The following is a 15,142-nucleotide window of genomic DNA, read 5'->3' as shown; positions in this document are numbered from 1 at the left end:
CCCGGTGGGGTCACCAGTGGCCTGACCTGTCTCAGATCCCGCCATCCTTAGTTCAGTAGCCTGATCTCCTGGGCATCCTCCCTCCATGGGAACATCTTAGAACAAGCTTGTAGTGACAGTTGCAACACAGTAGCGGGTGTGACTTGTCTGTGTAATTGTTGACTGGTGCTGCCACCACTTTCTGGTCAAGTTGCTCAGTTACGATTTCCTCCTGGTTCCCGACAGGGATCAGCTGGGGACGGGGTGCAGGGAAGAGGGCCGGAGCATACCTGCTTCGTGGCTGTTGGGGGTGCTGTGTTCTTACTTGGCAAGTTTCTCTCCACCTCAGCAGCTGGGCTTTGCTGGCTGCTGCTTGCCTCTAGCTCACCCCTAGGTCCTCGTGCCTCCGCAAAGGCAGGTGGGATGTTTTCAGAAGAAACATTGCTTAGAAAGCTAGGCAACACAGAAGGGTGAAGTCACTCCAAGTATAACAAGACATGAATTTTTTGGGAACACAACATTCTTATCCTGTGATAGCTGAAGTCTAGCCATGACTTCTAGGTATGTATGTTCCAACCCAGTCTGAACAACATCAACGAGGAATTACACATGTTCTAAATCTCAAGAAATGCTTCCAATTTCCTTCTTTCCCATGGAAGATCATATGGGAGACAGAGCCGAAGGACTACGTGATTTAAAATAAGAATGGCAAATGCCTGGCTTGCCAGAAACTGCTTGCTAATACCATGTCCATGACAGACATCACGAATCAATCACAGAACCTTTTCTGATTGAGGCTGACTGGAGCCTTGGATTTCTTTTAAAAACTGTCCAATGCTCCTGGAAGCCATTTTCACTTGATTGAGGTTGGCCAGCCTCAGGAAACTACTATGTTTGCTTAGGTGTGTATTAAAACCATGATACACTTGTTCTTTTAAAATTCTTTCTCTTAAAAGTCACTGTGGGATATTTCAAAGAGACAGATAAATTAACAAGAGGATTTCCCTGCTCAAGACTTCAAACCTACGGAGAACATGCACCCCCAGATACACGGCATAAAAATCTGCACTTGTAAAAGATCCTCGGGTGGTTTTAATAGATTTGTTGGTAACACTTACATTCACAGAATACTTATGGAGACACACACAGAGGGAGGAGGAAAGCAATGTGGAGACAGCCCCAGCCTTGAAGGGTGATGGGCTACCAGAAGCTGAAATAAACAAAGGTTCTGTCTAGAATCACATCCCGGATTTGCTCTCCTAGCCTCCTGAACTGGGAGAAAAAAAGAAATTTCTGTTCTAGAAAGGGAGTCATGTTAAAAAGCTGTTGATTTGGATCCAGTCTGTCTGGAGTGGAACACAAATTCACAACAGGGGATTGACCCAGAACAAATTCATCAAAGTCCTGCTACCAACTACAGTCATCATTCTGCACATTTTGCTGGTTCGTGACACCTGTTTTAGTAAGCCTGGCTGGTGTAACAGAAATGCCACATGCGGATGGTTTTAAAGAAAAGAAATTGACTTTTTTTCCCATGGCTCAGAGAGCTAGGAGTTCAAATTCAGGGTGTGGCTCCAGAGGCAAGTCCTTGGTTTATTTCCGCTTCTGTGAGCTGGCAATCTCCAGGGGTCCAGGGCTGCTAGATGCCTCTGTCTCCATTGTCTTCCTCTGTTTGTGTAGATCTCTGTCCTGGGCTTTATATAATTCAGAAGTGACCTGGTTTAAGACTCACTCTGCTCTGCTCTAGCTTCATTAACATAACAAAATAAAATGTATACTTCCAAACAGGATCACATTTATAATTTCAGGGATTAGGATTTCAACACCTATATTTTGGGGACACAATTGAATCCATAATAATAACACTTTATCCAGAAATAATTCAGCATGGATCTTAAAACAAATCTCAAAAACACACACAACAAAAAAGATTAACAATTGTATCCTGAGCTCTGGTGGCAAGTGGTAAGGAGCAGTGCTGAGTTTCAGTGCACCAGATGCTCCTAGGGAGAAAGATAGGCGATCTCCTCCCGTGTGATTTACAGCCTCTGAAAACCCACTGGAGGTTCAGTTATGAAATTCGTCATCCTGAATGGACAGCGCAGAACAGCAAGATCATCTAATCATCAGCCCATATTAAAATCTCCTAAGTGTCCTCCAAATGTCTTTTGTAACTCTCCCCCCTCCCAAGCCAGAGTTTAATTAAAGACTGTGCATTTCATGTGCTTGTTATGTCTACAGAATCCCCTCAAATCTGGAGCTGTTCATCTTTTTTTATTCTTTTCCATGACACGAACTTGTTGAAGAGATGATTTGTACACGGTCCTATGTTCCGGATTTATCTGATTGTTTCCTTATGGCATTGTTAACTGGTTCCTTTATGTCTGCCTGTGTTCCCTATGTCTCTCGTAAATGGAGTCTTACATTTAAAGGGCTGATCGGGTAGAGACTAACATTTACAGCAGGAGTGTTTCTTGACTGGTGCTGTGTGTACTTTCTATTGCATCACATCAGAAGGCAAATAATGTCTGATTGTCCTGCTATTAATGATGAAAAGTTTGATGACCAGACTAAGGTGGTGACAAGCAGATGTGTGCGTTGTGCAGCCACGTTTGCCCCTGTCTGACTCACGTGGTCTGTGGAGTAATGCTCTGGCTCCGTGTGGACTTCCAATCCCCCGTCAAGCTTTCATCTAAAACTCATCCTGGGCTGAAACAGCTCTTTCGTTGGGAATTGAAAAATGATGATTTCCTAATTGCATCATTCTTTCCACATTTACTAGCTGGCATTCTGCCATGGCGAAGAGCTCTGGCTCAAGGAGTAATTTGGTTACTTTGAAGGACAATCCCTATTGATACTGAGAAGACAGGAACTCCATTTAGTTCGTTCTCTCTGAGAAGTTGCCTCCCCTGGTGCCAAAGGAGGTTTCATTGTTATGATTAGTTCTGTATTTTGCTTTCTATTTTTTATAATCTTTGTGAACATATGGATTATATAAAGTGCTTCGGTAATTACAGTCAGTATCATCTTAGGAGCTCATGTCCCAAAGTCAGCCAGTGGGAACTCTTTCAAGTTAGTTCCTGTATTCATTTGCTGTGGCTCTGTTACTCTTTGAGGTTGCCTTGTTTTGCAGACTCACATAAATTTGGATTCATAAGGTCTTTTTAAAGGAGTGTGAGAATCTTGTAAAACCATCCCTGGAATGCTGTGCAACACTAAGGAGCAATGATTTTGTAAAAGTACTATATAAATTGGGAGAGACTAGAGAACATTATGCTGAGTGAAATATCTCAAGACAAATATAGCATAAGGTCACTGTTATGAACATAGAAGGATAACAGAGTAAGAGATGTATAAATGTTCATAGGGAAAGGAGAGAAAGGAGGAAAGGGAGAAAATACTGGATAACAGAGGTCAATGAAGGGGAGCTCTGGTGGCCTAGTGGTAAGGAGCTGCAACTACAATCCCAGAGGCGCATGGCTGGGGAAGGAGGGACAAATTCCTCCTGTACCAGTCAGATCTGATTTGACGGTACACTCACACAAAAATAATAAAAAATTTAAAAAAATAAATAAAAATAAATTTTAAAAAAGAGGTCAATGAGTGGAAGGGGTGAAGGAATGGGGGAGGCTCAATGGGGACTTGAAAAGAGGGGTGATAGTTTGTATGATGAATGTATGTGAATGTCTCTATAAAACATAAGGTACACGTACAAAACATGATGTGTATGAATGATTATGTGCACACCAATAAATATTTTAAATTTATTTTATTGATATTTTAACCAAAGTTTACAGAAAACTTGGATTTACATTCATTGATTGTTGTACATTTTCCTCCCTACACCCCTGCTCTCATTCCACTTTTCTTTTTAAAAAGATTCTTTCATTATTGCACAATTTCTTCCTTGCACCCCCACCCCCCAGTCCTCTATTATGTAGCTCTTATTCTGGACTATTATCATGCAAACAATACCTAATGATATATTTCTTTTTGGCTCTTTCCCTCCATCATACCTAAAAGTATAATAACTAACTGGTATAGTAGTCTAGGAAGAAGGCCTTCAATTTTTGTTTAACTCTTAAGGCGATCTGTCCAAAACATGTAAGGTTTTATAGCAAATGAGCAATTATAGAAGCTAAGGATTTAATATTTATCACTATTGTGAAAAGTCAATCCATTAATTCTTGTCTTTTATGAGTTGACTTTGTAGATCCTTATGGTTCTACTTCAAGAGCGTGGTGCTCTTGCTGGGCCAAATGTGAGACCCCTTGCTGGGTGAGCATGAGCTACATGACTTAGGGGAGGTTTCAGTTCTCCAGGGTCCATCCACATTCAGGAGGCATCAAGAAGGCATTTTAAGCATTTGACACTCCAGCGGCACAGCATTCAGCATCACAGTAGCCCGAAGTTACTTCAGTGTAGCATATTGACAGCCCGTTCTGTATCAGTTAGATGGATTTTCAGCCCTCGGGCCCAACAGCCTTTTAAATATAAGGCCGACCCACCAAATTCTGGTTGACTCTAGACAAGAGGCTTCCAGCCTACAGGTCATTCATTGTTAGTGAAACTGGCAAATCCAATCAGCTCACACCTATTACCAACAAAAACAAACAAAACGAAACCCAACCAACCAACCAAACCTCACCTGATTCTCATCAAATCAAAAGAATCCACCTTCCCTTCTAATCTGTTCTTTCCCTCATCTCTTTCAATACAATATACATAATTTATCCAGTTTTTTTCTGTCATATGATTGAGTATTATGGTTAGCACAGGAATCCAGAATTAAGGTTGCATAGAGAAGTGTACTCGGGGTGGGGGGTGGGGGGAAGGGACGTGGGAATTGTATACTAATGAAAGAATTTTTATTTTTTTTTCCTCTCTTCAGAGGGGGAAGTGAGCTGGTGGGGAGGGGTGGGAAGGGAGAAAACTGCGGCAATGAATGAATGGAAATCCAAAACCTCTGTAAAAAAAAAAAAGGCATTTTAGAGGAAATGATGAGGATAGGAAGAGTCGCCACGTGAAAAGGTGCAAGTGTCTTCCCAGCCCAGGGAACCCCTTGATTTTCTCTCCCTCCACCACATTGAGTCCATTGGATGCCTCGGTTCAAGTGTCAAGACTTGGAGCCCACAGCAGCCAGGAGAATCGCCATGTGTGAGTAGAGCTTGGTGTAGGCAATAGAAGGTAGTCTGTTTCTCAGTTGACCCGGAAGGCCTCTATATACCATCAAGACCCACGACAAAGAATTCTGCTTGCACCTGGTAGCCAGTAAAGGATCCCACCTATGGATACCTGCTGGCATCACTTCTTATATCTGTCTCCTCAGGTTCTGAAGTGGGTGGAGTCAGCAATCCAGACCTCCAAGGTGCACCTGCTGTCCACAGACCATGAGGAGAAGGGGGAACACATGTGGAGGCTCCCCTTTGACCCCAGCCTGAAGGAAGTCACTATCTCCTTGAGTGGACCAGGACCTGAGATTGAGGTCCGCGACCCACTGGGTATGTGTGACCCCTAAATGGACTTACTATTTGCTCTTGAGACTGGCCTGGGAGCTCAGGGTGGAATGAGAAAAGAGACCAAGGGGTTCAGACACAGGTTCCAGGAATAAGGCTTCCCGAGGGGATGGTGAAGGGGATGCCCTTGGTGGCTCTGGAGGCAGGTCAACAAGTGACAGCTGAAAAACAGGAGTTAAAACAATTAGGGTCACACCGAGTTTTCCATACAACTACCCTGAGGATTGATCAGGGCAAGAACAAGCAGTGCATTTTCAAATGGAAAGCTGGGAAGTGACTTACCCTGGTCACCCAGCCAGTCAGGGTCACTGTGATCTGGATCTGGTCACTTGACTCCCAAAAGCTGTGAGGTTGCCATAAATATCCAGACCTAGAAGCAGGTGTACAGCCAGCACTTGGAGAGGTTTAAGGGTGAAGGACAGAAGGAGGCTAGGGACCATCAAATATTCTCCTTTCAGGTCCCCCAGGATATCTGAAGCAAGTGTTTGATGGTACATGGGTTCCTAGGGATAGAGTGGGGCTCCTAGCGTCCCTTGGGAGGGTTGGAGACTAACCTGATCTTTGGGGTCTCACAGGGAGAATCCTGAAGAAGGATGAGGGTCTTAACATCCTCCTCAACATCCCTGATTCGGCCAAGGTGGTGGCCTTTAAACCTGAGCATCCCGGGCTGTGGTCCATCAAGGTAGGGCATGCTGGGCTGGCAGAACCTCACTTTGGATCTGGGACTCTTTCTCTCTTTTCCCTGTTCTGGGGTACCTGAAGCCCTGAGAAGTTGAGGACTGTGGTTAGGCAGTGATGTCTAGGGCATAGAAATAGGAGCAAAGAACTCAAAATAAGGGAGGGGCATTTTGTTTTGCACTAGCGAGAGGAAGCTATGTGGAATGGTTTGGAGTCAGTGTGGTGCCCCAGGGGGAGGCAAGTTACCCTCTTGTCTGCAAAGGCTGTTCCCAGGCGTGGTCGACTCTCGCCGCTGTATGTGGTCAGGTTGGCCTCCTCCTTTAGGCCAGAGGTGCTGGGGTTGAACTCTGATGATGTGGGACCTGGGCCTGTGCTAGGTCTACAGCAGCGGCCGCCACTCCGTGAGGATCACAGGCATCAGTGACATTGACTTCCGAGCCGGCTTTTCCACGCAGCCCTCTCTGGACCTCAATCACACCATCGAGTGGCCTTTGCAAGGTATTGTGGTCTTGGCCTAGGAGATGTGTTGAGTCATCTTTTGAAGAGATGGGACTTGGATTTGGGAAGTGGTTGGGAGTGTGAGTTTGGGCTTGGTTGTCTATGTGTAACTGGAAATAACAGAGGCTAACACTAGGTCACTTCACACATCATAGTCATGCAAATAGAGCTCCAGGCCCAGTGGTACCTCCATCAGCCCCAGCTCATGCCACACTGGGGTAATTTGTCCTTAGAACACCCTCTGCACAACCAGAGTCCCCAGGACCTCTGTTCTGTCTTCTTTATCATTGAGTTTGTGTCTGTCCCTTTTTTCACTTTTTCATTGCTTCTCTGTTTATCATGGTTATACATAAAAAGCACAATATTTACTATTCCAACTGTTGAATCAATGATGTTAATGCTTATGATGGTATACAACCTGGCACCCCCATCCATTCCCAGTTTACTTTTTGTCACCATTAACAGAAACCTGGATATAACTTAAATTACAACATACCCCTGTCCTTCCCACCTGCATCTGTGAACCCTACTATACTCTGGGCTCTACTTCCTCTTTCTTTTTTTCAAAATTCTTGTTTGTCTAAAGTCCTATATGCTATTTTTCCAGTAAATACTAGCTTATTGTTGTTCTTATGTGCTGTCAAGTCACCTGCAACTCATAGCAAGCCTATACACAACAGCTCTGAGCTCTGCTCTGTCCTGAGACAATCTCACTGTTACTGTCACATCTGCCTCCATTGCCTCAGTCACTGTGTCAATCCTTCTCATCCAGGGTTTTCATCCCTTGAGCTGTCCCTCCACCCTTCCATGATGTCCTTCTCCAAGGACTGGTCCCTCTTAGCAACATATCCAAAGTATCTGAGATGGAATTTCAAAGTCCTTGCTTCCAGAGAGCAATTTGACTTCGCCTTCTCCAGGACAAACCTATTTGTTCTCTTGGCAGTCTATGGTATATTCAGTACTCTTGTCCAGCACCACAACCCAAAGGCATCAATTCTTCTTCTGTCATCCTTATTCATCGTCCACCTCTCTGATGAATACAAAGTAATTGTAAAGACCATGGCCTGGATCAGGTGCACCTTGGTCTCTAGACGGACCTCTTTGCTCTTTGGCACTCTGGAGAGGTCCCTGACATCAGACTTTCCTAATGCCATTAGTCTTTTGATTTCCTGACTGATGGCTCCAAGTGTTGCGTTAAATGTGTGCTAATGAATTGATAGTTGGGCCTCAAAGGACACCGAGGTCTAACGACAAAGGAATGGGCTTCCTGGCAGGCATTCAGACTCCCCAGAGGATGATGGGAGTTGGAACACTGGGAAGATATTGAAGCTCAAGGCATAGAGTCATCAGCGATAGGGTCATCAGCATTTCCCTGTTGAAGCTGACTTCTGGGTCTGAGTACTGATTCTTAAAGATGGATGAGCCCCAGAGCAGACAGGAGTGCTGGCTGAGCCGACATGAGTTCTACCCAGAAAATGCTCTCTGATGGACAGATGAGGGGCTGGATAGTATGATCCTCCACCAAGGGACCATTTGGCAGAATTTGCAGAGACAACTCAGAAGAGAGGCTGGGAAGTGTGTCAAGCTGCTTCTATGGGTCATTGACTAATAGTGACAAGGGTGATGTGTGCCGGGGCCTTAGGTCTTTCTTTTGAGTCTATAATTTGTCATGTTTGCTAGTCTTGTCAGCCCTCTTCAGATTTCCTGCCAGGACTAGCAGTGATATCTAAAGCGGAAAGGGGCCTGCTGGCTCATTTTGTGTTTGTTTTGCCCACGACAAGAAGAAGGAGCAGCAGAGAAACTTAATTTCTGCTCTAAAGCCAATCTTTAGGAGAAAATAAATCCCGAAATGTAGTATTAGGATGGGGATGTTAGGTGCTGACAAGTCGTGTAGGACGCATGGTGACTTTGTGAACAGCAGATCTGAACCCTGTCCTATCCAGCACCATCCCTTCACACGCTCACACACTTGCCACAGGCACTGTATCAATCCATCTGGCTGAGGGTCTTCCTCTCCTTCACTGACTCTCCACCTTTCCAAGCATCATCTCCCTTTCTGAGGAATAACCTCTCCTAACAACATGTGCAAAGTATGTGTGAAGAAGCTTTGTTGCCTCCAAGGCGCACTCTGGTTGCACTTTCTCCAATATACATCTGGTTGCTTTTTTTGTAGTCTGTGGGATAAAATGGAAATGTCCACAAGGTCAGTTCTCAGTGCAAGTGGACGCTGGGAGCCATGTGACCTTTTAAAAATTTCTGCTATTGACAAAGATGTTGAGTCCGAGACATTTTTATAAGAGGAAGCAACAGGGAAGTTGCAATGACAAATAATGATTGACATTTGGCTCCAGTGCAGGAGGCACCAGAGAATGGAGGAGACTGTGATTAAATGGGCACTAGACTCCTCAACCAGAGCGCAGCCAGCAGGTGCCAAAAGCCATTGTCACAATGTGAGGCTAGGGACCCAGGATGGGAACATTTCTTTCTTTTTGTTTTTATTAATTTTAATGAACATTTACAGAGATTTTTGATTTCCATTCATTCATTGTTGCACTTTTCTCCCACATTTCATTTTTTTTAATCTAGACCTTCAAATTTTTGTATGCACTTTCCAGATTGTTCAGTGTTTCTTCAAACATTTTAAAGTATTTTGTGGATCAAACTAATCACATTCACAAGACTCTAGTTTGTGAACTCTGAAAAAGAAAGAGAGAAAGAATAAAAAGAGGGAGTAGACCTCACCAAGGTTCCAAAATCACCCAAGGAAATTAAGAAGCCTGAGTCCAGTTTGATATTCTCTGGGATAGCTTGAAAACATCAAGATAGAAAAGAAAAATCAAAGAGAAGCCGCCCTTGGGACAGATTGGGCAGGAGTGAGTGTTCCCAAACCAGGAAGTGTGCCTCATCACAGGCTGTCTCCAGAAGTCTATCTGGTGTTAGCCAACCCCAGAGCTGATGGGGCCCATAGTGTATAGAGAGGCCCCTTCCCAGTCCTACTCCACGAGAGACGGAATCTGTGGAGATAGGAGGCAGTTCAACCACTTGGGAAACATGGCTTGGATGGACAGGGGTGTTTCAGGACCATGGACAGCAACAAAGGCCCCTTTCCCTTATCGTCCCCCTAGCTTTAGTTGGAACAGGGATACATATAGATCCAAAAGCTGCTCTGTGAAAGAAGGACGAGCAGTTTCCTCCCGTGTGATTAACTGCCTCAAAAGCTTGAGGTCAGCTATGGGTCGGTTCTGACTTGAGGGTAGCCAACAACAACAACAACAACAACAACAACAGGAGGTTGTTGTTGGAACAGGGGTACATATGGAAGGCTGGGTCCACAGGTGTGGCTTAAAGGCTCCTGCCTGAGGAGGATTGGGAGCCTACTGCAGATACCAGCGCCTCCTTCCACACCCTTCCCTCTGCAGGGGTGCCCATCTCGCTGGTGATCAACTCCACTGGCCTGCAGACACCTGGACGCCTGGACTCAGTGGAGCTCTCACACAGCTCAGGACGGTCCCTCCTGACGTTGCCCGTGCAACCCCTTTCCAATGGATCTACCCATCAGTTGTGGGGTGGGCCACCCTTTCAAGTCCCCCAGGAGCGCTTCTACCTCAAGGTGAAGGGTGAGGACCATGAGGGAAACACCCTTCTTCGTGTCTCTGGAGTGGCCTACAGTGGAGTGGCCCCAGGTAAGTGGTCAGCTCTCTTATTCTCCACCTCAGCTGGCTCCCATGGAGGCCCGTCTCTTCCTGAAAGACTTCCCCAATTAGAATGTTTTTGCTCATCAAGCTTCAATGGGTAACTCTTCCTTACAAGGCATTATAGTAAATATAGAAGATGCTTCAGATGTGGTCCTCACTCAGGTCAAGAGTTTAGTGCAGTCATCCATCCATGTGTCCATTCACCTATCCATTCATCCATCCATCCATCCATCCATCCATCCATCCATCCATCCATCCATCCATCCATTCATGACTCCATCCATCCATCCATCCATCCAACTATCCATTCATTCATCATTTACTGTGAGCATCTATAATCACTCAATCATGGTGTGAGGCACTGGAGACACAACAATGGGCAAGGAAGACTTGACTAGTTGATCTGTTATCGTCATGATAATACTTATTCTCATGTGATCTTTGAGCACTTCCCCCAGGCCAGTCATTGCCAGGGATTATTAGTTTGTTGAATACTTACAGTTATGAGCCATGTACCCATTTTATAGATGAGAAAACTGAAACTGCCCACCTTGCAGGGTTGCTGAGGGCTCCCCAAATGGATTTGCATAATGAGATAGCACACTGGTACTCAGAGGCTGCGCTCAAGTAGTAGGAGCCATGGATCAGGGCCCTCTGCGTGTGGCAGCTGCCATTGCCTTCTTCCTGCCCACTCATCCTCTTCCCGCAGAGGTAGCCTGGGAGGAGCGCACGGAGGTGGATGTTACTGGCATTCTGATGTTTCTTGCCAGGGATCTCTGTGAGGGGATATCTCCTTCACCACCAAGATAGAGAGAGAAGATATCCCTCTTGTGGTTAGAGTTTGGCAGGGCTGGCTAGGGGAGCTGAGACCCCTACTTCTCAACCTCCTGGCCTCCACACCCCTGCTGAGGGGTCTGGGCCTCCTCTCTTCCCTTCGGTCTTTACAGACTTTGAGGAGGAATTTTCAGGAAGGAATTTCAGAGAGGCAGGAACGGCCTGCTCTTTCAGATGGATCTGAGGGTTTGGAGTTCAGCTCTGACTTTTGGCCTCCGTCTCAGCTCTGGATGAAAGAGGGAGCATGGTTTTTTTTTATCTTTCACTTGCTCCCTGATCAGGTCTGGGAAGCTGGAAGCTCTGCTTCCAGCAGAAGGTTCTGAGCTTGGAGATAAGGGGTTGTGGCGCTGGACCTGGGGTTGGGGAGTCCCCGAGTCTCCCTTTTTTTAAATGGAACCAGAAGCCTGAGCTGATTGTGCTGAGGCTGCCAGTGTGTGTGGGTGAGTGGCGGCTGAGCTGCACACAGCTGGGGATGTGGCTAAATGGTCTGACACCCGTCTCCCCCGGGATGTGGCAGGGAGCCTGTAGCATGATGTCACCCTCTCCCTCCCCACTTCCAGCTCTGTGCTCTGAGGAGGTCTGGCACATTGTCTCACCCGTGGAGCATCTTTGGTGGGGAGAGGGGAAAGGGGACAGCCCAAGAAGTTGACTGCAGGCCCGAGGGGTCACCAAGTGAGGCACTCTCGGCTGCGGTTGACCCTGAGGTGGAGTTCCTCAGACCTTTCCACTGAAGTCATTCCAACAGCCAAGGAAAGCAAATGTGTCATCCCACAACTGCTAGCTCGGGGGGCGGGGGAGGCAGTCACGTCTGGTGCGGGCCCCAAGGGGATTATCACAGCTCTGAGATTTCACTCAAGTCTATTGTTTTATCTTTAAAAATGTGTATGAATTTTGCATTTTAAAAATGTGTATTAATTTTGCATTCAGCAATGTTTATTTTTCAATGAAAAGGCTGCCCTCCAATATCTCTGGGTAGAACAGGCTGTAGCCCCCTAATCCCCAGGGTGCCAGTCCCACCTGTTGGGTATTTCCTGAGCTCTCACGAGGAGTTTAACTTTCCCGTCAAATACAATTGAGCAAATGGTGACCCAGAGTCAGGAAGGGGCTTATCCCTCCAGCCAATCTCCAGTTCAATACTCTCACAAACCAGAAAGTAGCACTGGCTTCAGTTGATGACGCTCTCCAGGCATCCTGTTTGATATCAAGCCCTTCCATGTGTCTTTACTCACCCACATCCACAACAATGGGCTGAGCTCAGCACGTGATAATTCCCATTTCACAGAGGAAGAAACTGAGGCCTAGTGAGGTGAATCTGTTTGCAGTGGCTCCCAGCCAATGGAGCCAAAGCTGGTATCCTGATCTTCTGATTCCCATTTCCTCCTGGGGGTCTCCATGTAGTGGGGCGTGGGGAGGATAGGCTGTGAGTCCAGGTTCTTGCCTTCAGGTGCCCCTCTGGTCAGCATGCCCCCCAGGATCCATGGCTACCTGCAGCAGCCCCTGCTGGTCTCCTGCTCCGTGCACAGTGCTCTCCCCTTCAGGCTGCAGCTGCGACGAGATGGAACCAAGCTGGGCGAGGAGAGGCACTTCCAGTGAGTGACCAATGGCCAGCCCAGTGGCCCCACCCCCAGGGCTTTTGAGACCCTAATGCCCTTGAAAGTCTGAAGAGAGTGAATGGCAAGACAGGGCATGTAGTGTCAGGCATCTTGTCCTCCTGGGCTTAAGGAAGAGGGAGTCCCAAGACTCATACGGCTGCTGGACCACCTCCCATCAAAGAGATGTGGGCCTTACCCAGCCTCTGCAAACACATCCACACACGGCCCGGCCACTGGCAGAGCTCTGTGGGGTCAAGGCAGGAAGGACCTCCCTCTTTACATGAAAGTAAGTCTACAACAGCTTAGAGAGGACAAGGGAAAAGCCCAGAGTCACACAGTAGATCATGAGATTTGCAAAGTCTTGACTATTGAATGTTCTTTCTAAGGCTCATAGAAGATTTTAGATCTCCCATCTGGGTGAGATCCAAGGAAGAGATTGGGGAGGGAACCCTGACGGGGATCAATGTGATACTGCATCTCTCGCTGATTCCTGTTTGCAGGGAATCGGGAAACAGCAGCTGGGAGATCCCATGGGCCTCCAAGGCCGAGGAGGGGACCTACGAGTGCACAGCGGTCAGCAAGGCTGGGACCGGACGAGCCAAGTCCCAGATTGTTGTCACAGGTCTGTTCTTTCGGGGTCCCTCTCCTTTCCAGCCCAGATTCTTCCCGCTGGAATTTCTTTCTGGGGTGTCCTCATCTATGAGATAGTGTGCCTGCCAGCCAGTGGCTGGGAACTCCCTCCAGCCCAGAGCCTGGCTGTCCTCACTGCTGTCTGCCTACAGGCCCCTGGTCAGGGCTGTCTCCCTTTCTGCCTGCAGGCCCTTGCTCAGGACTGTCTCCCCTGGGAATGGCCTGAGGGCCTCTGTTGAGCACCTTTGAGAAGGCTTGAAATGTCTAGCCTTAACCCCACCCCTAACTTCTTGGTCTGGCCCTTGAGGTGTGACTGACCCCAGGCACTTCCAGGGACCTTGATGCCCCATGTTGCCTCCAGTCCGCCAAGCAGGACAGCAGCACCGAGTGCAGGGAAGGCCGAAAATGCCACATGACAGCACAAAAGGAAATTGCCTTTATATTATAAACCTCAGCTGTCTTGAAAAGAAGAAGAATCTAATGGATGTGGAAAGATTAGTCACACCACATTCCATAGTCTTAAAAAAAAAAAAGATGAAAGCAGAAGAAATGACAAATGTTCTTTGTAGAAAAATTGGAAAATATAAAAAAGCAAAAGGAAAATTAAAGAAACATATAATCCTTCTATTCTAGTGATAATCTCAATAGCATTTTCATCTAGTCTATCCCAGACCTACTCTTATGCTTGCATTTTGAAAATATGGGTTAATAGTATACTGGCTTATAACCTCCTTTATATCACTCAATATTATACCATGTCAACAAATTTACTTCTACGGTAGAAATTTATGATATTTTACTTGTTGTTGTTTGCTACTGAGTCCACCGACTCAGAGCTGACCCTCCAGCAGGTTTTCAGAGTCTGTAAATGGCACAGGAAAAGACTGTCTTCCTTTAAGGAGCAGCTGGTGGATTCAAACCACTTGCCTTTGGGCTAGCAGTACAACTGCTTATCCACTAGGCCACCAGAGCTCCCTAGTACAGAAAAGGAGAGACAATCTTGTGGAGAAATGGCTGCACTGATTACTTAAATGTAACAGTTTCTCCCCTTATGAAATACAAACTGAGTTTATTCCTCACAAACCCTCAGCAAGAAAGGTAAGCTTGTGAGTAAAGGGAACAGAATCAGATTTAACAATTTAACACAGGTTTGTGTGTTATAATGATGATTTCCAGATGAATTCAGACTAGGAAGAAAGTCCTGGCGGTTTACTTCTGGACGTCTGTTTTGTCCCTGCTTTTTTCCTACTCATTCAGAGGCTTCTGAACGTGTTGCACTCTTGCCAGCTTTTTCCTATCAGGAGAGCTATTTGCTTAGCTCGCTCCTCATATGGGACGGTCACCGTACTTCTAAATTTTGGCTGTTATAAATAGCCCTGCTGTTTGCACAGAGAACAGCATTGTCCACATCATGCTTTGGTCCTTGTGGGTTATTTCTGAGGTTTTATTCCCCAGCGTGGAATTATCGGCTCAGAGGGTGTGAAGAATAGTGGGGTGCTTGTTAACTATTGCTGCTGGCTTTGGCGTGGACGGTGCACACATGCCAGGCAGTCCTGGGAGGGCGTGACGGCTGGGGGCCCTCCCCAGGATGGCACCATCCCAGGGCTGGAGAGCAGATGCTGGGTAGCTGCCCTGACAGCTGACATGTCCTCAGGGATGTCGTGAGTGGTGGGGGATGACCAGAGCCTCAGGATGGGGCCTGTGGAGGCCTGCAAGATGA

General features: G+C 46.6%; 1 protein-coding gene across 1 annotated transcript in view; it reads left to right on the top strand.

Moving 5' to 3' along the window:
* HMCN2 (hemicentin 2) overlaps positions 1-15,142 on the top strand; it is a 193,960-nt gene that overhangs the window by 35,856 nt on the left and 142,962 nt on the right. The window contains 6 exon segments of the mRNA XM_006892600.1: positions 5,309-5,480; positions 6,071-6,177; positions 6,551-6,671; positions 10,091-10,354; positions 12,645-12,789; positions 13,293-13,414. Coding sequence (XP_006892662.1) covers positions 5,309-5,480; positions 6,071-6,177; positions 6,551-6,671; positions 10,091-10,354; positions 12,645-12,789; positions 13,293-13,414 — 931 coding nt within the window.

This window comes from Elephantulus edwardii, unplaced genomic scaffold, assembly GCF_000299155.1.
Source record: "Elephantulus edwardii isolate Elephantulus edwardi_28Jun2011 unplaced genomic scaffold, EleEdw1.0 scaffold00116, whole genome shotgun sequence".
Taxonomy (NCBI): domain Eukaryota; kingdom Metazoa; phylum Chordata; class Mammalia; order Macroscelidea; family Macroscelididae; genus Elephantulus; species Elephantulus edwardii.
The sequence above is the reverse complement of the archived record's forward strand: the minus strand, read 5'-3'. Positions and strand labels throughout refer to the sequence as shown.